This window comes from Trichoderma camerunense, assembly GCF_050948025.1.
Source record: "Trichoderma camerunense strain CBS 138272 chromosome Unknown V8C40scaffold_12, whole genome shotgun sequence".
Taxonomy (NCBI): domain Eukaryota; kingdom Fungi; phylum Ascomycota; class Sordariomycetes; order Hypocreales; family Hypocreaceae; genus Trichoderma; species Trichoderma camerunense.
The window spans coordinates 707,124-729,971 of NW_028145358.1; the positions used below are offsets into that span (position 1 = coordinate 707,124).

The 22,848-nt window shown below is 50.9% G+C and overlaps 11 protein-coding genes across 11 annotated transcripts; 7 read left to right on the forward strand and 4 right to left on the reverse strand.

Annotated features, from left to right (window-relative positions):
• Positions 1-70: 70 nt before the first annotated feature.
• V8C40DRAFT_249312 (uncharacterized protein) lies at positions 71-1,952 on the forward strand. Its single transcript, XM_083216721.1, has 4 exons — positions 71-202; positions 276-462; positions 710-758; positions 817-1,952. Exons 1-4 carry the CDS (start codon positions 173-175, stop codon positions 1,781-1,783), a joined length of 1,233 nt encoding a protein of 410 aa, XP_083071654.1. The 5' UTR covers positions 71-172; the 3' UTR covers positions 1,784-1,952.
• Positions 1,824-3,656, reverse strand: V8C40DRAFT_45441 (HAD-like domain-containing protein). Its single transcript, XM_083222996.1, has 2 exons — positions 3,087-3,656; positions 1,824-3,021 (listed from the first exon to the last, which is right to left on the reverse strand). Exons 1-2 carry the CDS (start codon positions 3,593-3,595, stop codon positions 2,175-2,177), a joined length of 1,356 nt encoding a protein of 451 aa, XP_083071655.1. The 5' UTR covers positions 3,596-3,656; the 3' UTR covers positions 1,824-2,174.
• Positions 3,657-3,797: 141 nt separating this feature from the next.
• Positions 3,798-5,094, forward strand: V8C40DRAFT_249319 (uncharacterized protein). The gene is made up of 2 exons (XM_083216722.1): positions 3,798-4,091; positions 4,162-5,094. Exons 1-2 carry the CDS (start codon positions 3,894-3,896, stop codon positions 4,903-4,905), a joined length of 942 nt encoding a protein of 313 aa, XP_083071656.1. The 5' UTR covers positions 3,798-3,893; the 3' UTR covers positions 4,906-5,094.
• Positions 5,095-8,382: 3,288 nt separating this feature from the next.
• Positions 8,383-9,902, forward strand: V8C40DRAFT_249322 (uncharacterized protein). The gene has a single exon (XM_083216723.1). It carries the CDS (start codon positions 9,099-9,101, stop codon positions 9,312-9,314), a length of 216 nt encoding a protein of 71 aa, XP_083071657.1. The 5' UTR covers positions 8,383-9,098; the 3' UTR covers positions 9,315-9,902.
• V8C40DRAFT_249323 (mRNA splicing protein YJU2) lies at positions 9,843-11,125 on the reverse strand. Its single transcript, XM_083216724.1, has one exon. It carries the CDS (start codon positions 11,017-11,019, stop codon positions 10,117-10,119), a length of 903 nt encoding a protein of 300 aa, XP_083071658.1. The 5' UTR covers positions 11,020-11,125; the 3' UTR covers positions 9,843-10,116.
• Positions 11,126-11,267: 142 nt separating this feature from the next.
• On the forward strand, positions 11,268-12,535 carry V8C40DRAFT_249324 (domain of Kin17 curved DNA-binding protein-domain-containing protein). The gene has a single exon (XM_083216725.1). It carries the CDS (start codon positions 11,396-11,398, stop codon positions 12,395-12,397), a length of 1,002 nt encoding a protein of 333 aa, XP_083071659.1. The 5' UTR covers positions 11,268-11,395; the 3' UTR covers positions 12,398-12,535.
• On the reverse strand, positions 12,446-13,257 carry V8C40DRAFT_249326 (transcription elongation factor SPT4). Its single transcript, XM_083216726.1, has 3 exons — positions 13,049-13,257; positions 12,723-12,976; positions 12,446-12,659 (listed from the first exon to the last, which is right to left on the reverse strand). The coding sequence occupies exons 1-3, from the start codon at positions 13,124-13,126 to the stop codon at positions 12,626-12,628; spliced, it is 366 nt and encodes a 121-aa protein (XP_083071660.1). The 5' UTR covers positions 13,127-13,257; the 3' UTR covers positions 12,446-12,625.
• Positions 13,258-13,540: 283 nt separating this feature from the next.
• V8C40DRAFT_249328 (uncharacterized protein) lies at positions 13,541-14,526 on the forward strand. Its single transcript, XM_083216727.1, has 2 exons — positions 13,541-14,408; positions 14,481-14,526. Exon 1 carries the CDS (start codon positions 13,602-13,604, stop codon positions 14,034-14,036), a length of 435 nt encoding a protein of 144 aa, XP_083071661.1. The 5' UTR covers positions 13,541-13,601; the 3' UTR covers positions 14,037-14,408; positions 14,481-14,526.
• V8C40DRAFT_249330 (protein serine/threonine phosphatase) lies at positions 14,022-16,593 on the reverse strand. The gene is made up of 7 exons (XM_083216729.1): positions 15,910-16,593; positions 15,754-15,834; positions 15,252-15,687; positions 14,949-15,192; positions 14,526-14,887; positions 14,334-14,458; positions 14,022-14,268 (listed from the first exon to the last, which is right to left on the reverse strand). The coding sequence occupies exons 1-7, from the start codon at positions 16,048-16,050 to the stop codon at positions 14,230-14,232; spliced, it is 1,428 nt and encodes a 475-aa protein (XP_083071662.1). The 5' UTR covers positions 16,051-16,593; the 3' UTR covers positions 14,022-14,229.
• A 120-nt stretch (positions 16,594-16,713) lies between these two features.
• Positions 16,714-18,546, forward strand: V8C40DRAFT_249331 (splicing factor ESS-2 family protein). The gene has a single exon (XM_083216730.1). The coding sequence runs from the start codon at positions 16,950-16,952 to the stop codon at positions 18,288-18,290; it is 1,341 nt and encodes a 446-aa protein (XP_083071663.1). The 5' UTR covers positions 16,714-16,949; the 3' UTR covers positions 18,291-18,546.
• A 243-nt stretch (positions 18,547-18,789) lies between these two features.
• On the forward strand, positions 18,790-21,435 carry V8C40DRAFT_249333 (ABC1 kinase family protein). Its single transcript, XM_083216731.1, has one exon. The coding sequence runs from the start codon at positions 18,811-18,813 to the stop codon at positions 21,139-21,141; it is 2,331 nt and encodes a 776-aa protein (XP_083071664.1). The 5' UTR covers positions 18,790-18,810; the 3' UTR covers positions 21,142-21,435.
• The last annotated feature ends 1,413 nt before the right edge of the window (positions 21,436-22,848 follow it).

The window sequence follows — 22,848 nt, forward strand, 5'->3', positions numbered from 1 at the left end:
CCAGCCACAGAACAGCCACAAAGCCCCATAATAACTCTTGCTCTTTGTTGCTTCAACAGCCACCGCGGGGCATTAATCTCCCCTCATTAGAAAAAAAAAATTCCTCTATCGCCCCAGCCCTTCCTCTCTTCCCTTCTCAACTCTCCAGTCAAGCATCTCGACATCAGTCACAATGGCTTTCGGAACTCTCTTCACCACCGCCGTTAGTCTCTCATATCATACGCGTAACCGTTGTTTGTGTTTGTGCCAGGCTGCTCACTCTTTTCCTGCTGCAGGACCAACCTCGTGCCACCGCCATCAAGGCTGTCGCCAAGGCCAACGGCCTCGAGCTCAACATCTCCAACGTTGAGGCTGGCAAGCCCACTGCTGAGCACCTCAAGGCTCACCCTCTGGGCAAGTACCCTGCTTTCCTCGGCGAGGATGGCTTCGCCCTGAGCGAGAGCATTGCTATCGCCATCTACGGTACGTATCCTGTTCTGTGCTCGCATATTTTTCCTGGCTCTTCTTGTCGACACATCATGACTCCTCCGGTCGCTCGCCAAAATGATGAGAGTATTTTTAAGTTATCCCTGTCTGAAAGAAATGTTAATAAAAACTTTTCCTGTGTTGATAACGACAACTTCTGATCTTGCACCTTTCTTTGTTCTCCAAATCTCGAGTTTTTCTAGGGTCAACGTGTTGTGATGCTCTAGCTAACTTGATGATACAGTCACCTCCCAGAACGAGAAGACCACCCTTCTCGGCAAGACCAAGCAGGAGTAAGTCGCGCATTTCTACTCTACTCAGTGTATCGCCTCAAATCTAACAGATTGTTAGCTACGCTTCCATCCTCCGATGGATGTCCTACTTCAACACCGAGGTCGCCCCCAAGATCGGTGCTTGGATCAAGCCCCTGACCGGCGCCTCCCCCTACAACAAGAAGGCTGTCGATGACCTCTCCAAGGAGGTTGCCCGTGCTGTTGATGCTGCTGAGGAGCACCTCACTCACCACACCTACCTCGTTGGTGAGCGCATCACCCTGGCTGATCTCTTCAGCGCTGGCCTCCTCTACCGCGGCTTCCAGTACTTCTTCGACAAGCAGTGGCGCCAGCAGCACCCCGCTGTTACTCGTTGGTACGAGACCATTGTTAACCAGCCCATCTACACTGCCGTCGCCGAGAAGCTCCCCTTCCTGGAGACTCCCGTCCTGACCAACACTCCCCCCAAGAAGCCTGAGCAGCCCAAGGCCGCTCCCAAGGCTGCCCCCGCCCCCAAGGCCGCCGCTGCTGAGGAGGAGGAGCCTGCTGCCGCCCCCAAGGCTAAGCACCCTCTTGAAGCTCTGCCCAAGGCTTCCCTTCCTCTCGATGAGTGGAAGCGCCAGTACTCCAACAGCGAGACCCCCGCTGCCCTCGCCTGGTTCTGGGAGAACGTCAAATTCGACGAGTACTCCATCTGGAAGGTTGCCTACAAGTACAACGATGAGCTTGCCATGACCTTCATGTCCAACAACCTCATCGGCGGCTTCAACAACCGTCTCGAGGGCTCCCGCAAGTACCTCTTCGGATGCACCTCCGTCTACGGAACCAACAACGACTCCGTCATTGAGGGTGCTTTCGTCATCCGTGGCCAGGACTACGTCCCTGTCTTCGACGTCGCTCCCGACTACGAGAGCTACGAGTTCACCAAGCTTGACCCTACCAAGCCTGAGGACCGTGCCTTTGTTGAGGCTCAGTGGTCTTGGGACAAGCCCGTCATTGTCAACGGCAAGGAGTACCCTCACGCCGACGGCCACGTCTTCAAATAAAGAACGACAGTGGATGGGGAGGATGACAAACTATGAAGTGATGATGGGTTATGGGTAAAAAAAGGGTTGAAGGGAATGAATGATGATATCTCATGTGCTTGTACACACACACATGCCTACGTAGTCTTATACAAGGCCGCAGGAAACCAATTCAAAACCGTAAAAAGTGTCTAAGCTATGTGCCAGTTCCCCTTTATGTGTGAATATGAAAAAAAGTATAAGATGAGGGGTATCTAAAGAAGAGCTCAAAGGCTTAGTCTACTAGAATGCTCTAGACAGACCAACGAACTTGTAGAGCGTACAGATCTATGTAGGAGGCATGAAGTCCCAACTAGGCTTCATCGAAATATGCGCTGTATGTGTAATCAAAGAACCTAATAGCCAAAAATCTCTATGCCATATGCAAGTCTGGCGGCGGCGGCAAGCTATAGCTTGAGTCTATCATAAAAGGGCGATCTCGTATGTAGCTGCTGATGTTGGTCTGATAGCAGAGGGTATTCAGGTAGTCGTGGACCTGCGGCAGCACATTGGGAGGTTCATTGGCAAGTCCCTCAAACTCGGGAAGCTGGAGAATGTTGTAGGGCTCACTACGGCCCTTTTCGGCCGAATCATCGACGAGGACTGTGTTTGTCTGGTCCCAGCGCTGACCCTGGGCTGCAGCAGGGTGGGAAGCGAGAACGCTGGGGTCGTTCCAGATGCTGGATAGGCGCTTGTAGCACTGGACGCGGGCGGAGTAGTCGGCTGGTGAGAGGCCGAACTTGTCGCGGCCCCAGATGACGAGGCACTTTGCGCGCTGCTGGGGGGAGAGCAGCTGTCCGACCATCTTGTCGACGTTTTCGGGGCGGGCGGAGGACCAGATTGCGACGTGGAAGGTGTCGACGCAGTAGTCGAGGAACTCGCGGGCGTGGGGCCGCTGGATGAAGTTGAAGGGGTTGCGCTTGTTGGGGCGGTAGAGCAGCGTGCCGTTAAGGTCCATGATGACGAGGATGCGGCGGGGGTTGCGGAGGGAGGACGGATGGGAGAGAGACTGGGCGATGTAGAGAGGCGTGGGATCGGGGATGCCGCCGGATGCTTTGCTGGGGGCGACGCGGCCGTCTTGAGGGAGGTTCTTGGGGGGGAATCGGGGCCCGACTGCAGGGGGTCTGGCGATGAAGTTGTTGGAGTTGCGGAAGTTGTTGGGAGGGAGGTTCATGAAGTTGTTGGCGTTGGTGAGGTCGAAATGGTTGAAGTTGTAGGCCCTACAAAAAAAATAGACTTGTTAGTAGTTTGATTTGTGGAAGAAGGGGAGTTTGATTAATCGTACCCGTGCTGGCCAGAGACAGGAGCAGGAGCAGCGTCTTGCGCCATGCGACTCATGGCAGCCTGTGCCTGTGCCTCTGCCAACGCTCTCCTCGCCTTTGCCTTTTTATTCTCCTTTTGTTTTCGTGGCAGCACATATGGCGCCTTGGCTGGCAACTGGGGAGCCGTAGGACTGATGAGGCTGCCCTCGGAAGTCGGCGCAATCGCATGGGGCGCCAGATTGTTCAGCAGAGTCAGCCCTGGGATTTGGATGCTCTGGGGCTTCATTTTGCCCTTTCCCCTGCTTTGCTCGCTTGTTGTTGAGGAATAGTGGACTTCTGCAGGAGAGCGTAAAACGAGCGGCGGACGTTCCTCGTAGGTGTCTGGCCCGATGGCCTCGGAGGGGGATTGTCGTAGCGGTGGACTGCGAGATGAAGGATTCCGGTGTTTGCTAGATAGTGGCTGTGTCCGGATCTTGGTTGAGGCAGAGCGTAGTGAGCAGGAGAGTCCCGTGATTACCCTGCGTGGCCACATTAAGCGCTCCTCCGAAGTTTGCAAAAGGGCATTATCGAGGCGAGATGGTCGTTTGCACTAGAATGATTGAGTTTTGGTGTTGGTCAAACAACTTTCCGGACGCTAAGCCCCCACATATTTGCTGGTTACTTGCATAAGTCGCACATTAAACCGTGCAGACGAGCAGGGATTCTTTATCGATAAGATAACGCTTCCCAAAAAATAATTTGTAGGAAGAAGATTACTGCTGTAGCTTTTAGGGTGGAAGATTGCTGCGATAATCCAACCTCACGCTTTTGTACGCGCAACGAAAACGAAAATGTCCTCCAAAAGAAAGCTCGGCTCCTTGGGTCTTGAGAGACGGGTAAAAGCCCGGCGCGAAGAAGACTGGGAACCGGAATTGAGTGCCAGCGAAGAGGATGATTCAGGAGAAGAAGTCTCTGAAGAAGTCTCTGAAGAAGGAGATGACAGCGGCGATGAGGATGAGGATTTGAACGAAGCAGAGTCCGGTTCAGAGGTATGCACCATTCGATTCTAAAAAAAGAAGATTACAAGTTTACGATGCTCATGGTTTGAATCAACTATAGTCTGAAGAAGAGGAAGAAGATGCGCCAAAGGTCGACTTCTCATCCATCTCTTTCGGCGCATTAGCTCGCGCAGCAGCCAGCTTGCCTCCCTCTGAGAAGAAAAAGAAGAACAAAGCGGATGCCTCCAAAGACGATGGGCCTACAGAACGCACATCCAAGGAATCACTAAGACGAGAACCCAAGAAGCCATCAAGTCGAGTAGATGCATCCAAGAGAAGCTCCAAACACGCGCCACAGGAAATGACGTCCAAGAAGCCCGTCAGCAGGCGCCGCGAAATCCTCGCCGATCCGCGCCGCAAGACTCGCGACCCTCGATTCGACAATCTTTCGGGAGAAGTAGACGAGGCCAAGTTTTCCAGGAACTATGCTTTCCTGGATGAGTACCGCGAGAAAGAGATGGCAGAGCTACGCATGCAGATCAAGAAGACTAAGGACGTCACAGTCAAGGAAGATTTGAAGCGACAGCTACTATCTATGGAGTCTAAGAAGAAGGCCCGCCAGAAGAAGGAGGAGGAAGTAAAGATACTACAGGAGCACCGAAAGAAGGAAAAGGAGTTGGTGGCACAGGGCAAGCAGCCCTTCTACCTGCGCAAGAGCGAGCAGAAGAAGCAAGTGCTGATGAATAGATATGCAAGCATGAGCAAGTCGCAAGTCGATAAGGCGATTGAGCGTAAGCGGAAGAAGGTGGTGGGCAAGGAAAAGAAAGAATTGGCTTCGCTAGAGAGGAAGTCGAGGCGTCATTAGAGTCTCTCTCCATCTTTTAATGTAATGAGTTATGACAGAACACGGAGTAGAAATCCCTGTAATTACTTGCTTCTTTTCGCCCCCTATCGAAGTGGACGATGTCGAGATGAACAATTTTGCCTGCAACTCTCATTCAGTTGTTCCTTTGACTTGAGAATAAACAGGGTCGACTAGGCCATGAAGCCGTTCGTGAAAGAATCACTTCTAATTGACGCCAAATGGCACCGCATCGCCGATTTGAGCCATCATTTCATACCACAGTACCGATAATAGAGTTTGAAATCCACGGCAGCAAAATCCACTTGAACTGCAGATCTCCCCTGTCGGACTGCGTCACAGGCTGAATGCTAGAGCGCCGAGTGTTTGGCGATAGCTTCAGAGATAGGCATTGTGAGGTCATCGATCACCCTGGTGATGAGGAGAATTCTGTATTCTACCGGCGCCATCATGTCTGGCCGCCTCTTCACGTGTTTATCCTGGCAAGTGCATGGCGGGCGAGGTCAGATTATGACATAGTCTGCATGAGGGTCGACTTGTTGAACTGCCGCTGATGCATGATCGAAGCTCGTTCGACAATTGCTGACTAGTTTGCTAGAAGTTTCAAGAGCGACCTGTCCCAAGAGTATGAGAAAAGGAAAAGGAAGCCAATGGGTAGGCGCGAATCTTGGTATCACGATGAAATCTGCAAACCGACATGATTAGTACTTTGCCACTTCGTCACAGTCGAGGATGTAACGCTCCGTGCGAGTCTTGATGCAACTCTAGCGGTCCTCATAAACGACAGGCATGCAGTTAGCCGCGCTAGTTTCATCATAACTTTGATGACCGTCGACGTGTATTGTCTTCTTGGCTTTGAAGAGGCTCTTCGATAAATGACTGCGTTGTAGCCTTGGACGATACTCAGAGATGTCTTGAATGGAGGCAAATATCAAGTCGTACAAACGTCATACTCTGGTTCAGGCTGGTATGACGTGAAGGGTATTGTCTTCGCTCATCGTACCCCACATAGCATTTGCAGGTTTGCCATCTTTCTGTGAATGGCCTCCTTTCTTTCAGCTGTTCACGCAATACACGAACTTGGTCACAATTGTTCAACTTGGATAGATACAGAAATGATGATGGTTCCACTGTCACTGAGGTCTTTGTAAGGTTTGCATCTAGTGGTGACGGAGTGATGCTAGCCTTCTCGCACGACAGGGGCCAGAGGTTGCGGCGACTGTTGAATGCCGGGATCGTCGCCTATACTTGCAGAGCAATACATGCTTGACATGCAAGCAAGCGATTCTCGTTCACCTTGGAGTTGCTCCCACCGAGGTGTAACTAAGAGAAAAAGAAGGCTAAGTGGCGTAGGTGGATCATGAGAATTAAACTGGCGGTTATGGCCACTCAAGATCTCGACGAAGGCACATGGATTCGAGGGATCGAGCAACGCTGGTTGGCCTTTGCCTATGTCTTGATCCACAAGAAAGTCCACCAACAAAGTTGACCTTTACGGATGGTGCCGTGCAACGTGGTTAGGCTCAAGAGGGAAAGCCAAAGAAAGAATTGAGGCTGGCCCAATCAAGCTCTGGGGGAAATGATGTGATGGTTTAGCAAAAGCTTGGTTCGCTTGCGGAGAGAAGCATGTCGAAGACTTTGAATGTCGATCACCGGCGTGTGACGCAGGGACCTTGAAGCTTGGCTTGGTCGTAGGAGAAAGCCAATGATAAACCGCGCAGTACTCCGTATGAGACGTACAGTAGCACCATATTAGGGGTGATTTTCTCGTCGAACCGTCAAGGCCACCGCACGACGATCATCAACAACTTTGGATAACATGAGAGTCGATCCGCGCACCGTAATGGCGTAGAGGAACGTGATGTGGACCCCGTGACGGAGGCGGCGAAAACGTTGGCCCAGATCGAGCAACGTTTTCAGAGCTGGAAGCATCGCCGTTTTCGCAGTGGGGTAACGGGTGACATCACATACAGCGGCTTTTCAATTGGGTATTCCAGCCAGGTTTTTGGCTGATTCGACGTGGTAGTCCATCAACTGCTGTAATGCGTCAACCCTACAGTATGGCCACCACTGCTGGAGAAGCTTTGACCGTACTGTTTCCCTCCTTGAGCATTGTGACTTCATTCAGATTCGAAGGCGTCTGGAGAGGCGAGAGAGGGGAATCGGATGGGGGCAGGCGGATCTGGGCTTCTGCCGTCGTTCTCCAGTAGTAAAGAATGTTTCCTCTTCGCAATAAGTGGATGTTGAACGAAGCGGCGCTCTTTGATCTCGATGAGGGCCACGTTGAATACGTTGAAGTTGAAAGCCACAACGTGCATATCTGCTTCGTAGGCTTGGTAGGGCCTAGGTTGATCAACCGTTGAGCTCATATCTCGATTGCGCCCGAATAACTGCTAGGATGCCGCATCATTGAATAAATGGACCTCAAAATTGCATGGGTGAGAGTAACACCGTTCAGGCACACAAACTCCATAACCTAATTGGAGCGAGCAATCGTAGCTCGCTCTTTCTCGAAGCTTGACCCATGAGGAAATGGAGAATAACCCCCTCTATTGATGCCCCAAGGGGCAGGGATGTTGATCTCGCCTGTCCGCGTTTCCCTCTCTTTGGAACTTTGGAGAGATTAATCTGCCCGCGTTTCCTCCTTCTTAGGGAGATTTGCATGTGCAACGGATACGCTAGCTATGCAGTGATTAATTCGAAATCTCTGGCCAATAGCACAGATAGAATATCCGGAAGCCCCGGTTTCCGGCATCTGTCAATGCTGAATAATGGATAGAGGACTAGAGGTTGATATCCCTAAGCTTGCAGCATGGCGTGCAATTGTGTGACACAAGAAAAGGGTCTCGAACATTTCGCCTTGTCCAAGACATGGCCTAAGAGGGCGGGCGCATGCATTCATCTGATGCAACGGGCGCTTTGGAGGAGAATAGCGTGCCCATTGACGCAGTTGCCTCTAAACAAGCCAGAGCTTTCTGGGCAACAAAGAACACACGTCAAGCAATGATGCTGGCTGGAAGCCCCGTAATTCCCAATTCCTGGCGGATGGGTGCCCACAGTATCGCGTCCACGGTACTTGGATCAGTCTGTAGTCTATCTGCTCCAGAAGAAGCATTTGAAAAAGGCCAAAGAGGGACGGTATGACACGCGTGTGACGAGCATGACGATTTCCGATCAGCAGGGACTCTGGCAGGCAAAACTTGGACCGTTTTCTCCAGTCTGCTGCCCACCGTTTCGACTGCTCATACGTATCGCCTCCAGAACTTGGAAGAGCATCTGCACATCCCTGGACAATCTCCATCTTCGCTAGGCCGGCCCACTATGATTGTGGTGGCGTGGGCCTCGCAGGACCCTGAGCGAACAGCAGCCGGCCGGACCCCAAAAAGGGTGTCGAGCTTGTGCGGAGCGGTGGGTGAGCGGTGGTGGAGCGTTCTAACACCGAAGAGGCGCTGGAGGCGATTATCACCGTGCAAGTGGTGGCCAAAGAGCAGCGTCCAGCAGGGAACAGGCCTTGTTCGCCGTGCTAAGTATGTAGTGATACGCCATTTTCACCTGCGCTACCGTCGGTTGATTCGCCCACTGCCGATCAGCTCGTTTGGCTGGGGCGGACAGGATGGCCAAGGATGGCCCAGGTGAGGGTCTTTGAGGGTGTCCTGTGAGTAATTGTGCGTGTGTTTGGTATGTGGTATGCAGTCGGTCGAGCTATCGGAGGGGTGAAGGAAGAGGTCGACGTCGAGAGGACCCTAGACTAGCAAATTAGTTCTCCTAGTCTGATCCCCTTGAATGTATGCATGTTGAGGTTTGAATGAGGGGAAATGATCATTGGATGGTGGAGGGTCCTGGTTTGTGTCTTGCACATTTATAAAAGACCCTGAGATCCGCTCCTTCTGTTCCAGGCTCGCCACGACAGCATCTGTTGATTTCCACAGCCTTGCCTAGCTCTTGCCTTACACCTCTACTTCAATACGTCATCCTTAATCGGCCCATCCAACACCTTCTGTTGACAGCCTCAATCAAACAACTACTTAATACTCTCGCCTCCTCGCTGAAAACTTCCATCGTATCACACCATCACCAACCACATCTACGTACTCTCTCATCAGCAGCTAGAGGATAAATCACACCACCCTCGACATCTATATAACACCACACTTCAACTCAACCCAATTCATACAACATCAAATCAAACACTCGCCATGATGCCCGGCAGACAAGACGCTTACTCTGTTTCCATGCCTACAAACTCTCCTCCCCCCCCGCAGAGCATCTCAAGTTACTCTCGCTTCATCCACGACCACACAAAACGCCAAATGCAGGCCTTTGGAGCTGCCCTGTCACCTACAAGTTCCGGTGCTTCGGGCCGATCATCAGTCGGCACATCCATGACCAACGGCACAGCACCTGCGATGTAACCATCTTGCTTTTCTGCGGGTGTCCAAAAGCGAAAACTCGCTGCTTGAATTTGCGCATGTTAAGCTTTAGCGGTGCTTCTCTTTTTGCCTAGTGGTTTTGCTATCATGGCAGAACTCCATTGGTAATCTGGGCGGGACTTGAAAAATGAATTTCGAGATAGTCTAGTACGGAATGACGCCGTCGACATAGCAAACCCAAGATTGGAATGCCTGTATAGAGACAAAGCAACTTCTTTTTACCGATCACGCATCTACACTACAGCAAAAGCAACTCTTGCGTCACATCGAAAACGAGCCGACTTGGTGCCACTCGCTAATTTGTCGCTCGTTTCTATTTATTATTGATTTTTACGACTATATGATACACGCACGGCGTTTCGGGGGGATTTTTATGGCAGGATACTAATTGGCTGGGAATTCGGATTCCTTTGGCGCAGTAAATACTTGGGACATTGGACAGTTGGAAGGGTGAGGGGGCTATATCAGGCTGGAAAGCCACCGTACATGATAATGATAATAGCAATCGACGATGCATACACGAATTGAGACGATTCCAATCCCATGGCAATCTTTATTCAAACATTTACCAGTCGTTTCGCTCTCAATTTATATGAAGCCAAGTGACCATGTGTGATGTGTACAAAATTATAATTCATTAATGAACCCATTCCTGCCTGGTATTAACACCAGCCCTGTATAAACGCCATGTCATAAATCAGGAGTAATTGAATTTTCCTTATGTTTCGTAATATTCAAGGCCCGACGCTTAAAACGCATCCCTCACATCCTTCTTTCCCAGCCATTACACCAAAGAGGGCTTCTTTTTTATACCAAGCAACGCAGAATGATCCTTCTTTTTCTTCACCACCCTCTTGAAAGATGTTGGCGGCGGTGGGGGCGGCATGGATGATGATGCTGTGCTGGTTTCTAATGAGGGCGCAGCTTTTTCCGTGGCGATGTCACCGTCCCTTGGTGCTGAAAACTCGGCACCTTCAGTGACTGTTTCTTCCAACTCGCCAGGACCGTCCGAGGCAGAGTTGCCCTGTCGTTTTGCCGCTGCCGCAAACGCTCTTTTGGCCGCTTCTTCATCCTCTCTGTCCTGTCGTTCCCGTTCCGAGTCCTCAGCACGAATTATAGTGTCTGCATAATCCGTTCCTTCTTTTTCGGATCGATGTATCCTTGCGTTTCGCTGTCGGATTTCATCAAGGGCATCGGCCGCAGCCATTTCGCGTCGAGCATCGGCATTCTTGGCCTCGAGATCCTCCATTGCATTCTTCTCTTCCTCGCCCGCTGCTTCGGCTTCTTCTTTTTCCAGCCTGTCCAGTCTTTCCTCTACCGACTCCTCAGCTAGTTCTCGATTCCTCCAGGGTTCGAATGAACGCATGGCGCCCTTGACCATCGCGTAGTCTGTATTGCGCGGGTCCGTGCGAAAGGTAATCTCGGCGCTGCATCTTGTGCACTTGATGTGGAAGAAGAGGATCTGGATGCCGAGATATTTCTCATCTGGTCTGATTTCCTTGCGAGAGTTGAATTTGCGTCCTTTGTAGATGTATTCGCCACAGCTTAAACACTTCATCGAAAAGGGAGCCATGAGTCGGACGGTTTGGATTCTCGGCCCTGTGGGTTTGGGTCCTCGGCGGCGGCTGATATCATTGGGATCGAAATCCGGGGGGTAGTACTTCTGAAGAACTTTACGCTCAGACATTTCGGGCTGTGGTGTTGGGTATCGTAGTTGTGGAGTGAAGAACGCGAAGCAGCCGCTGAATACGTGAAACAAGGAGACTGTGAAGAGAGAAGCTGATGGAGTGGCGTTGATGCAGTAACAATAAATGTTGACATCCAAGAGAAATAAGGCTGAGGTAATGTCTCTGGAGAAACCTCGGCAATAGATAGTGTGGCGATAAGATAAGATTTCGTCTCCCATGCAAGGCTGAGCCCGGCAACACCTTGAACTGCCATCTCCATAACAAAACGTCACATTTCACGTCCATTCTTATTCGCCCTCACGTTGTAACTTTGACTATCACTGCAGTCGGATCCGATTCCGGAAGAATAATCCTTTACAAAACAGAAAGAGCAATATGCCTAAGGCAGAAGTTGGCTCTACCAAGTACTTGGGCAACAAGCTCAAGTCAAAAGGACTCCAGCGCCTGAGATGGTACTGCCAAGTCTGCGAAAAGCAGTGTCGCGACGCCAATGGATTCAAGATGCACACCCAGTCCGAAAGCCACGTGCGACAAATGCTTGTCGTCGGCGAGGATCCGAAAAAGTTCATCAACCAGTATAGCGACGAGTTCCTGAAGGACTTTCTGTCGCTGCTCAAGACGGCCCATGGAGAGAAGCAAGTCCAGATCAACCAGTTCTACCAGGAATACATTGCCAACAAAGAGCATATTCACATGAACGCGACGAAATGGCCGTCGTTGACCGAGTTTGCCAAGTATCTGGGGAAAGAAGGTATTTGCCGAGTGGAAGAGACGGAAAAGGGTCTTCACATTAGCTGGATTGACAACTCGCCCGACGCTCTTCGACGACAAGAGGCGCTGAGGAGGAAGGAAGCCCAGGATCAGGGCGACGAAGAAATCGAGCAGCGCATGATTCGAGAACAGATCAAACGAGCACAGCAGAGCGCCGGGAAACGCGATGGAGAAGGCGAAGAGGAGTCAGAAGACAGGGAACTCAAAAGACAAGATGGCGAGAAAATAAAGCTGTCGTTTGGCGCGAAGCCTAAGCCGGAGCCGGAGTACAAATCTACAGAAGATAAGCCTGAAGGACCAAAAGATGCCGAAAAGAACGAGGGGACAGATGCCGCCGCGTCAAAGGAGGAACCAAAGCCAGTCGCGAATAAAGGGGGCTTTGGCGGGGTGTCTCTGAAGTTTGGCGAAAAACCACAGACGAAGAACGTCTTTGCCCAGGCAAAGAAGAACGCGTTGGCTTCAGGGTCGAAGAAGGGCTCTGCATTCCAACAGCCCAAGAAAATGAGCGAGGCCGAGAGGATCATGAAGGAAGAGATGGAGAGGAAGAGACCCAGCGGCTCGGTCGGGTTTGGGATGCCTAGCGGTAAAAAGCAGAGGAATCATTGAAAGGGACATGACGGGTTGGGATGGCGTTCTTGGGGGTTTTGATATAGCGTATAGATTGCATATGGGAACGGATGTATTTTGTAGCATGTTGCGTTTTCCATAGATACCATAATGACCTAATAACAATTTATATATTAATCTTTGGTCCTCCAATGTTTGATTCCATCACCAAAACGCCGTATTCGCCTCTGTTGTACGCCAAATCATTGTGTGAACATCCATACTCGTTTAAGCATCGGCCTCGGTCTGCGTGCCATCTCTCCTGCATCATCAAGTTAGTCTCTCATTCTCACCGAAACAAAGAGCAATCCTTCCAAAAACGTACGGAATATATTGTATCCTATACTCATCCTCCAGAGAGGACCGAATCTCGTCGGGAAGCTGGCCCGAGACCTTGATCGCGTACACGCCGGGCACATATCCGTCCAAGCGCTGCCACTTTGCGACCCACGACTTGGCCGGGTTGGCCAGCGTTATCAAGCCCTCAAAGACCTGCGACGTGCAGCTTTCGATCTGGTCCTGCGAGCCGATGAGATGCAGGAATTCCTCGCAGTTGGGGCATCCTTCGTCGCGGAAGCGCTGTAAAGATTTGGGAGGTCAGCAGTTGGCTCGCGTTTCTGGGGGGAGAAGAAGAGAAGAGAAGAGACGGACGCTGTATGTCATGACGATGGAGCAGACCATGCAGGCGCGCAGGTAGCGCTGCTGGCCGGGAGTGACGAAGCTAGACATGCTGCGCGGTAGAGGGAGGGAGAAGGCGAGGTTTGTTGGATGAATTGGCAAGGCTGAAGATTGAAGATGGAATCTATCAATGGGTCATTTTGGCGGAAGGGCGCTGGAGGAGCGCTAGTGCGGAATTGCTTCCGAGGCTTGGAGTACGTATCTTGTGTTGGAGCTGTCCGCAGAGTTTTGACATGCAAGAGGATTCATGCGAAATTTTGCATTTATATAATATCTATTTTAAATATTTGGTTTATTTCTTCATTCCAATACTTCTTCAATTCCATTGGCAGTGCATCCCGTTATGTTGTTTCTGGGTATTTCTATGATTCCAAAGATTCACCAGACTGCACTACGATTGATGCATGCATCTAACCCAAAACATGCAATAAACGCAATTTAGATTTTCACCTTCCAAGAGCTACCATCCAGACACCACTCCCAAGTCTAACAACTTACGCTCCCCCATTCAAATTATCTTGTAAAGATGAGCCAAAACACAAATTTAGAGGCCGAGCGGTCAATACTAGACAAGTCGAGACTTCACAAAACGCAGGAACTCCTCACATGCATCATCAAATCGCCACCCTTCTCATACGTCCACCTAGAACTTCTGACGAATCCTCCCGATGCTGCTGTTGAACTCGACAATCTCCAAGTCAAATCTTACTGCACAGCCGCTTTACGTCAGTTCCTTGGATTAACTGGCACTTCAATTCCTCTCGATATTCTCAAAGTCGAGGGATCGGAATGCTGGGTTCGAGTACCCCGAGAAGATCTCGGCTCCTTTGCCGCAGCGCTTACTGCCTGGAAAGGCACCAGTGATGGAGGCATCGAGTCTCTCCTACGAATCAAGCAGTGCTCCGACTGGCTTGGCGCAATGGTTGGAAGCCATGGACAGGATCGGCTGTGGAACAATTGAGGCATTGATGCTGCATAACCTAAAATACCTTATCTACAAAGGGGTATATCTAAGTGCTGCCTCTTACATGACCATATTTAGAAGCTTTTTACTGTTTTTTGATACCCCTTGAAATACCCGGAGGCTAAGGGTTTATACGACCCCCAGGTTCCTAGAAGCCCTTGATCGCCTCTCTTTGGATCGACCTAATACCTTACATGAGGGACGACATCAGAGAGCTTTGAGCATAGGCCTATTTTATGTGTTAGAGCCAGCTCCTGAAGTAGCAGAGGGAAGAGGGATAAGAGGGAGACTCACCATTGGCCGAATGTTCGGGTGCGGTACCGCATCAAACTGCTCGTACCGAAGCTTATAATCCGGTCCGATGTTGATGTAAGCGCCCCTGTTCTCGGTCGAGTCACAATATCTCGGAGCGGAGAAAACTAAAGAATCATCAATCGTTAGTTATGCTGCGACGATATAAGCTAGTCCAATCAACATGAGACATACCAGTAATGCATTTGCCATCGTGCTGCACTTCGTAGCCATCCATGCGCACTTCGTGACTTCGAATGACGGCCTCCAGACCATTGTTTTCGCAAAACCTCTTGGTGACATCGGGGCCGAACTGCATGCCGACTCCTCGCTTGCTGGGTCCTCGGCCGGGCTCGTCTTGAGGATCGGTCCACAGCATCTCCATCATCAGGCCTGACTGACCAGGCTGTCGCTGGCCATGTCGGTTCAGCTTGCGAATGTCGTCCAATGTAACCTTATCATCGGAGAATAGACCGCCGTGGAGAACCAGGTACTTGGATCCAATTAATGTGGCCAGGGCCAATGCTGAGAAACTCTCGGAGAATAGCCTGAAAATCCTACAGTGGGTGTCAGTAAATGTTGGCCGTATTGGTGTCGAAGTCCAAAATCCAAATTTACCTCTCGTTGTACTTGGCTTTGCATTCTCCTTCAAAGCCATAGACCTTGTTCATGTCATCTGTCTCGTGATTTCCTCGGTTCAGGAAGAAGTTGTTGGGTCGTAGCCACTTGTAGGCGTACAGTAATAACGCAATCTCGGTGGACCAAGAACCCCTGTCGACAAAATCGCCGTTGAACAGGTACCAATGCTTATCCGATGGAACACCGTTTCGTCGGAACAATTCCATGAGGTCAAAGTACTGGCCTAGATTCGGGAATAGGTTAGCACCATGCAATAACCATGCCACAATATGTTTTGCCTACCGTGGGTATCACCACAGACAGTCAGCTCGACTCCCTCGGGAACTTCCAGCTCCACCATGGTGGGCTCGTCGTATACGATTTTCTTGACGGCAATGATGATCTGGTAGACGTATTTCTTCGCAAGGAGCTTGCCATTCTTGAATCTCTCAATCATGTCGTCGATAAATTCCTGGGTCATCTCGCTTCCGAGCTTTGCTCCGTCATAGCCATCCTCCACGACCATGGAGTCCAGATCAAGCCCCTCCGCAGCCGATGGCTCATCGCCAACTTCGATGGCAGCGAAGAAAGCCAGCTGGCGCACAATCTTCTTGCATTCCTCCAGCTTGAGTCGCGCATCCTTGTTGTTGGGGTCCAGCCGGACACACTCTTTGAAGTCTTCGATCGCATCCTTGGGTTTTAGAATCGCAGTGCGGGCGAGGCCTCGGCGGAAGTATGCCTACACATCGAAAAGTCTTGATTTAGCCCCCAAATCTTGTACAATGCGGCCGTGGAAATCTTTTACCTTGACCAGCTTCGGGTTGATCTCGAGAGCCTTGGTGGCATCGGCAATGGCATATCCGTATGCTTCTGTCTTGATGTATGCCTAGTCACAAGTCAGTTAGTCAAGCTGCAGCCTGGGGTATTAAGACCGAGACGGAGCGAAGTCGGGTTTACACACTTGGGCTCTGTTGGTGAAAAACGTGGGCTCAGAGGCATCTGCGTCGATGGCCTTGCTGTAAAAGGTAATTGCTGTAGGATAATCCCCATGGGAGAACGCCTTGTTTCCCTGGTTCTTGAACTCGACAGCCGTTTGCGACATGGTGAAGAGGGGTGATTATAAGTTGGACTGGAGCACGCGGAGATATTGGGAGGAAGCCTAGGGCCGTGATATCGCGTGCGCCAGACCGTCGCAAGAGAAATTCGCAGGATTCGGAGATGGGAGAATGCACAATGGGAAATCTATACAAGAAAGACGGGCTCTTTGTCCTCGGCCGGTCAAGGTCACAGGCGCAGCGTCTGGAGGAGCAAGTGAGAGGTTTGGACTTTTCGCAAAGAGAGCCCAAAACCTGGAATCGATAAAGAACTGGGGATGCAGAGTGGGTTCTGGATTGGGCTAACAAGGTCCTAACAAGGTCCGAATGAGGAGAAGGCCAAGTGCAGATGCCCGTCTCGGCTCCTCTAGGCTGCTCCAGAGGCTCCTCAATAGGCTGCTTGCCCCCTGTAGGGCCTACCAGGTTGTGCTATTTGCCGCTGCCATGTGCCCTGTGGATGTCGGAGGCGTCCATGTTCCAGCGGCCTAGCCAGCCCTAAGGCCAGACTGTGGCTTTCCGCCGTCCATTGCATTGCGCATATAACAAAGCCTGGATGGCGGCCATGTGTGTGTTGGTGCGTGCTGCGGTCGGATAGATGCATGTACCCGTACATGTACATGTGGCGGCTCGTGGGGGCGAGTGACAAGGGCCTTGCTGGCGTGGCGGCAGTAGTCCGGAGTACTGCCAGTTGGCACGGTACTTTTCACATGGCGACTCTACCCTTGTCACTCATTTCGACAACTGAACGGCCCAAACTCTCCTACTTGCACATCAACAAACAACACCTCTTGTCATAATCAAAAGCCAGTTTCACATCAGCAAAGCAGACTCCAAGGAACCAAACCACGTCATCAAACATACGGTAGATATAAAACGAATCCCTGGCTTCGTCGTGACACGGCCCGCCATGGAGTCTGCGGCTGGGGCCTCAAACGCCCTGGTGCGTAAGAGGACCGACACAGATTTGATGCCGCCTCCACCGCCAGCAAAAAAGATCAAGAGGCCCAAGAAAGTGCTGGATGAAGACACGTACACTGAGGCGCTTTCGCAGATTATTGCCAGAGATTTCTTTCCCGGCCTTTTGGAGACGCAGATTCAGCAGGAGTATCTTGATGCGATGGAGTCGAAAGATGCTGCCTGGATATCAAGCGCCAGCCGGAGACTTCGACACGTTATGACCCCTGGTCGGAAACCCAGCAGAACCTCTTCATCAATCAACATCACAAACGGCAACAGCACTCCCACTAGCTATGTTGGCGATACACCAGCGTCCGTGGCAACAAGCGTCGCGCAGGACAAACCGGGGCTGAACGTCAACCTGAGCTTGTCCACATTTCAGGCCACCTACACCAGTGAAGATAATGAGAGCTTCTACAAACTAATCGACAAGCAAAACCAGAAGAGGGCCGATAAATACGCCTGGCTCTGGCGTGGAAATAAGCTTCCTTCGAAGCAGATGATCAAACAGAAAGAGGTCACCGACAGGCTAGAACAGACGCGGAGTCTTGTTGATGATGGATTCAAGAGAGATTTATTGGCCATCCGGGATGTTGAAGAGCGGCCTGCACGACCAGACTCTTGGAAGGCAGCCCCACGGAATGGCCTCATGTTTGAGCCAGAGGGCCTCGAAGACGGGGTTAAGACGATTGCCGAGAGCGCGGAGGAGCAGTCTCGCATGGCGCCAAGATCGATTAGCTATGAGAATACGAGGATGCCGCAACCTCATGTGCCACAACGACCCCCATCCCCAACCATGTCGTCAGTACGCGATGCTATTGCGGGAAAGCCACGACAGCAAGATCTCGACTCCAGCATTGTCGGTGGTGGTGAAACCCCGCGAGTGAATGGGTACGCCTTTGTGGATGACGAAGACGGTGACGATGACGCATCCATCAAGATGCCTGCACCTATCAACCTGGGACCCGGGGATGCGACAAACCCTTTCAAAATCCAAGATCAGAGGGAACGAGAGCTCCTTCACGAGCGAATGGTGGAGCGAATCTCCAAGTCCAAGAGCGAGTCTCAGCGAAGAGGGTTCACGGGCAAGGCCAGTCAGATGGAGACACCGAGATTCACTAGTGGCCCGAGAGTATCGGGAGGCTTGACACCGGCCGCCCAACGGCTATGGAACAAGATGGCGACCCCGCTGAGAGGCAAAGCAGCCGATTCCTTTGGACAAGCAACTCCAAGGAAACCCAAAGGCTCGCTTTTGAGGAGCGTCAGCAGAGTGCCTCCTAAATCGGATTAATGCGACTATTCCTACTGAGGGACTGCGGCAACACTATTCATTTTACTATTTGTGTTTTATTCTGGAAAGAGCGAGTCAAGGATATTGGTGGTGTTTTGGAAACTGGATTAGCATGGCGTTTTGACGAGGAACAGTCAAATGGAAATTTATACACTGAGTTTGTTAACCAGAAGAGAAATACATAGAAAGTCGAGAGATTCGTAAAGAATTGACTATGCAGATATTTATTTATTCATATATCTATTTTATTTTCGCCCTCTCATCTATTTGGTAATACGATTTAGATCGCATTCTCAATCGCTCAGAGCCTACTCTCAAGTTAGAATCCATGATGCGCTTTGGTGACATGCAGTTCCGTCGCCCCGCTTAACTGCATATTTTAACGACATCCAACTAAAACTTGGCGGCCTTTTCCGATCTGCAACTCATCATAACGAATCTCGAGTCCGCAAAACAGAAGCTTTTTCAAGACTGTGCTTTTTTTTTTTTGTTTCGGTGAATCTGCGGCTGCTTAGTTCACATGGGTTTTGTGAACTTTGCGATTGACCTTGCGGCGGTGCTCAATGCCTCTCGGTCTGTCGCAGCAAAGCATGTCGCTCTTCGCGGCCGGCAGCTCGACGTCTATAGCAGGACGTCGAGTGTTGCGTCCGTTTTGAGGAGTAAGGCTGCTGGTTCAGTGCAAACGGAAACCCCGGAGCAAAAGGAGCCGACCGATGGAAGTGAAGCTGTGGGAAAGGAGGCTGTGGATGCTGATGATGTTGGTGAGAAGAGATCCGAGTCTACGCCGGTTTTTGAGGGGCCAAAGCCGGGAGATTTTAAGCTCCACGAGCAGCCAATCTTCAAAAATTCACTATCCGGAAGTGATTCCGTACGACAAACAATAGAGAATGCGCCTCCGAATGCCTCTCCGGCTCAGAACCAGGACCAGATCAAGGAAGAGCTGGACGTACCTCAGGGGATTGACGTCAACATCTTTCACACTGCGCGAGGCTCTCAAATTCTCGACTCATTACGCAAGCAACGCGGAAAGCCAGATAGCCGTAAAGAGGCTGGCGGTAGTGCTGCAAAGGAGCATCCTTTACGATACTGGCCGCGACCACCTCCTGTTGTGGAGGATGTTACTCCTTCAATTGCTGCTGAGGCTGAGGGCAATATTGTTAACGCTGCAGATCGTGAAGTTCAGCAGAGTGTACAACAATCAGAGTCCGTAGGAACTACAACACCGGGGTCAACAAGTACGCCGCCTCCTGGAGCTCAGGTTGTACCAGAGGCTGTACCAGAGGCTGTACCAGAGGCTGCTACAGAGACTGCGCCAGAGCCTGCTACAGATAATATTACAAAAGCTTCACCACAGCCTGTGCCGGAAACCACGCCGGAGAATTCACCAGAGACCTCATCAAGCCCTCATACAGTTACAGAAGAACCTCAGTCTAGCACGAAAAAGGTAGATGAGGAAATTGTTGAAGCTGTGAAAGCAGCGGCCATCCCCGAAGCACCACCCGTGAATGTACCCACCTATCAGCTTCGAGAGTCCAAAGTACCCGCTACCCGATTTAGTCGTATCCTCAACTATGGTGGTCTAGCTGCTGGACTGTTTGGCGGAGCTGTGACGGAGAGCGTGAGCAGAGCCTTTGGAGGCGGTGGTGAAGGGTCTGTATTACTCAGTGGGGGTAATATGGAGAGATTGGTTGCAAAGCTGTCTCAGATGAGAGGTGCCGCTCTGAAGCTGGGACAAATGATGAGCTTTCAAGACTCAAAAACAATGCCAGCACCTCTTCAGGAAGTGCTCCAGCGAGTTCAGGATCGAGCTGACTACATGCCGGCGTGGCAGCGGGACCGTGTTTTGATCAGCAACCTTGGATCCGACTGGCGAGACCTGTTCAGCGAGTTTGAAGAGAAGCCCATTGCGGCCGCCTCGATTGGCCAGGTTCACAGAGCCGTGCTCAAGTCAAACGGCAAGCGAGTGGCCGTCAAGATTCAATTCCCTGGCGTGGCCGATTCCATCAACTCTGATCTGGACAATCTCGGCATCCTGCTCACGGCCACAAAGCTACTTCCCAAGGGCCTCTACCTGAACAAGACAATTGACAACGCGAGACTAGAACTCGGTTGGGAATGTGACTACACTCGCGAGGCCGAGTGTGCGAAGCGGTACAAGGAACTTCTCCAGGGTGAAGAGGACGTTTTCGAAGCCCCAAATGTCCATCTGGAAGCATCTGGCAAGCAAGTCCTGACCATGGACTTTCTCGATGGTATTGGCGTCACTCGCGTCAAGTCGTTTACTCAGGAGCAGCGCGATTGGATTGGCACGCAGATCCTGCGACTGTGCTTGAGGGAGATTACAGAGTTCAAGTTTATGCAGACGGACCCCAATTGGACCAACTTTCTCTACAACGCCGGCACCAACAAGCTCGAGCTTCTCGATTTTGGGGCCTCGCGAGAGTTCCCCGAGGAGTTTATCTCGCAGTACGTGCAGCTCCTCGAGTGCGCATCACGCTCCGATCGAGCAGGCGTCAAGAAGTTCTCCGAGGGCCTGGGATACCTGACAGGCCACGAGAGCAGGACGATGCTAGACGCGCATATCCAATCAGTCCTCACGCTGGCAGAGCCATTCCTCGAATCGGCCCCCGAGGTCTACGACTTCAAGGACCAGACCATTACCGAGCGAGTCAGGGCGCTTATTCCAGTCATGCTGAACGAACGACTGGCGCCGCCGCCCGAGGAAACGTACAGTTTGCACCGGAAGCTGAGCGGCGCGTTTCTGCTGTGCGCGAGGCTGGAGAGCAAAGTTCGGTGCCGCGAGCTGTTTGCCAACAGCGTGGCCAAGTCGGGCTATGTTGAGCGTGCGTGAGAGCTTCGGCCGATGGGTGTTGTTGTAATACTAGCGGGACGTATATCAACTGTAACATTAGTAAAAAAAGTATTTGTTAGAGACATGGCATATAGAACTTTTTTCTCTCTTACTGTTGGAAGAGATTGAGTGGAGAAGAAGGTAATCTTTTGTCTAATTTTGCATATTGATACGAGCATACAATGGCCTTTTCTCACAACAACGACAGGTCGCATGACGACTTGAATGAGAGCAAAAGAATATTCAACTTATAGCAATGCTGCTAATCAACATCAATCTGAGTTTGTTCAACGCTTCCTCCATCCTCTCTTATACCGCTTCTGTCCGATTAAGTCTCGTATTCCTGTTCTCCTGTCGCCATCTCCGTATCCCAATCTATATCCAAATTTATATTATAAGCCACGCTATTCACCGACTCGTCTACTCCGTTGCCGGCCACATTTCCTTGCTTTTGGGCCACGAAATCGATGATGCCCTTCGTAGCATAGGCGTAACAATCTTCTCTCTTTATACGATGGCTCCGGTATTTATTTGGGCCAGCCCTAGGACAATACTTGAAGTTTGCTCTGCGATATTTGACGAAAGTGATGATTCCGTAGGCGCGTTGCCAGTCTTCGTGATGGATGCCCCATACACATTCGTTTTCCCAACTCTCTGTCGGCTCTCTGAATCTTGAAGGGTTTGCTTTGATCAACTTGTACATGCAAGCAATTACAGTGAGCATTGAATCAAGCTTGAATGGGCCGGCGTGATTTTGTACTCGAGGTTCAGCATCCCAATTCTTAAAGCTTACTAGAACCTCATCGATTCTACCTCTGTCCAGAGCTTCTTTCAACGGGTTATCCTCGCTTATGGTAGCCAAGGTGTTCTAGAGCGCGGCTCTGCGGGGAAATTCAACTTCATTGGGCCGTTGAACGCTACCCCTCATGACGACGACGAGGCCGATTAGGGGGGATATTACACGCGGGACTATAATAGACGATTAGCCAGTGACTGTGACATGGTTATATGATAGGGGAGACAAGCATGAGATTTGTGTGTTCCCCTGCTATCTGACGATGACAGGATGTGATCGGAATGAGAAGTCACACCATAGATTTGTTAAACCTTACCAATAAAATCGGCAAAATAGTAAAGGTGATGCACTTTGGAGAAGCCAAGGTACTTGGACAATAAACTAGTCCTTTCCGGGAGTCTGTCAAAGTCCAACAAAATAGCGAATTGGGGCCGATTTCTAGAAGATTGCCATTCCTCGATCATCTCCTAAGTGATCAGGTCGGGTGATATTTGAGGTTGCGGCTCGAAATTGGATGACCCGACATCTATTGGCCTATCGCTGTCTGGTATCGGTAAACCCATAAGCCACTCGTTTTCGGTCATACATCTTGGGAGAGCCATGGTTAGAGCTGCTATCGGTAAGATGCCTAATGCTGTTGATGATGGCTACCTCGGGGGGGTTGCCGCTGAGTTTGGTTAAGAGGAGGTGGTGATGGAGGAGTAAAAAAGGTGACGAAGTACTCAGGTAGGGAGAATTGATACAAGACCAGCCTCGGCATGTTGATCTCGCGGTCGGACCTGACTGCTATATGTTGAACATTGTTATCTTTTAATTCGGTCTTTCCAACTATCTATTGCATAAGGCAACCGAGGGGACCCGATGATGCAAGATGATGCGCTCAAAGAAAGTAGCATTTAATCTTTATCCAT

Coding starts and splice junctions, on each gene's coding strand:
- V8C40DRAFT_249312 (XM_083216721.1), top strand. CDS start 173: ATGGCTTTCGGAACTCTCTTCACCACCGCC. Junction 203..275: donor GAACTCTCTTCACCACCGCC/GTTAGTCTCTCA, acceptor TTCCTGCTGCAG/GACCAACCTCGTGCCACCGC. Junction 463..709: donor CATTGCTATCGCCATCTACG/GTACGTATCCTG, acceptor TTGATGATACAG/TCACCTCCCAGAACGAGAAG.
- V8C40DRAFT_45441 (XM_083222996.1), bottom strand. CDS start 3,595: ATGTGGCCACGCAGGGTAATCACGGGACTCTCCTGCTCACTACGCTCT. Junction 3,022..3,086: donor CCTGTCTCTGGCCAGCACGG/GTACGATTAATC, acceptor TTTTTTTTGTAG/GGCCTACAACTTCAACCATT.
- V8C40DRAFT_249319 (XM_083216722.1), top strand. CDS start 3,894: ATGTCCTCCAAAAGAAAGCTCGGCTCCTTGGGTCTTGAGAGACGGGTA. Junction 4,092..4,161: donor AAGCAGAGTCCGGTTCAGAG/GTATGCACCATT, acceptor AATCAACTATAG/TCTGAAGAAGAGGAAGAAGA.
- V8C40DRAFT_249322 (XM_083216723.1), top strand. CDS start 9,099: ATGATGCCCGGCAGACAAGACGCTTACTCTGTTTCCATGCCTACAAAC.
- V8C40DRAFT_249323 (XM_083216724.1), bottom strand. CDS start 11,019: ATGTCTGAGCGTAAAGTTCTTCAGAAGTACTACCCCCCGGATTTCGAT.
- V8C40DRAFT_249324 (XM_083216725.1), top strand. CDS start 11,396: ATGCCTAAGGCAGAAGTTGGCTCTACCAAGTACTTGGGCAACAAGCTC.
- V8C40DRAFT_249326 (XM_083216726.1), bottom strand. CDS start 13,126: ATGTCTAGCTTCGTCACTCCCGGCCAGCAGCGCTACCTGCGCGCCTGC. Junction 12,977..13,048: donor CCATCGTCATGACATACAGC/GTCCGTCTCTTC, acceptor AAATCTTTACAG/CGCTTCCGCGACGAAGGATG. Junction 12,660..12,722: donor TATAGGATACAATATATTCC/GTACGTTTTTGG, acceptor TTGATGATGCAG/GAGAGATGGCACGCAGACCG.
- V8C40DRAFT_249328 (XM_083216727.1), top strand. CDS start 13,602: ATGAGCCAAAACACAAATTTAGAGGCCGAGCGGTCAATACTAGACAAG.
- V8C40DRAFT_249330 (XM_083216729.1), bottom strand. CDS start 16,050: ATGTCGCAAACGGCTGTCGAGTTCAAGAACCAGGGAAACAAGGCGTTC. Junction 15,193..15,251: donor TGTCTGTGGTGATACCCACG/GTAGGCAAAACA, acceptor TCCCGAATCTAG/GCCAGTACTTTGACCTCATG. Junction 14,888..14,948: donor AAAGCCAAGTACAACGAGAG/GTAAATTTGGAT, acceptor CACCCACTGTAG/GATTTTCAGGCTATTCTCCG.
- V8C40DRAFT_249331 (XM_083216730.1), top strand. CDS start 16,950: ATGGAGTCTGCGGCTGGGGCCTCAAACGCCCTGGTGCGTAAGAGGACC.
- V8C40DRAFT_249333 (XM_083216731.1), top strand. CDS start 18,811: ATGGGTTTTGTGAACTTTGCGATTGACCTTGCGGCGGTGCTCAATGCC.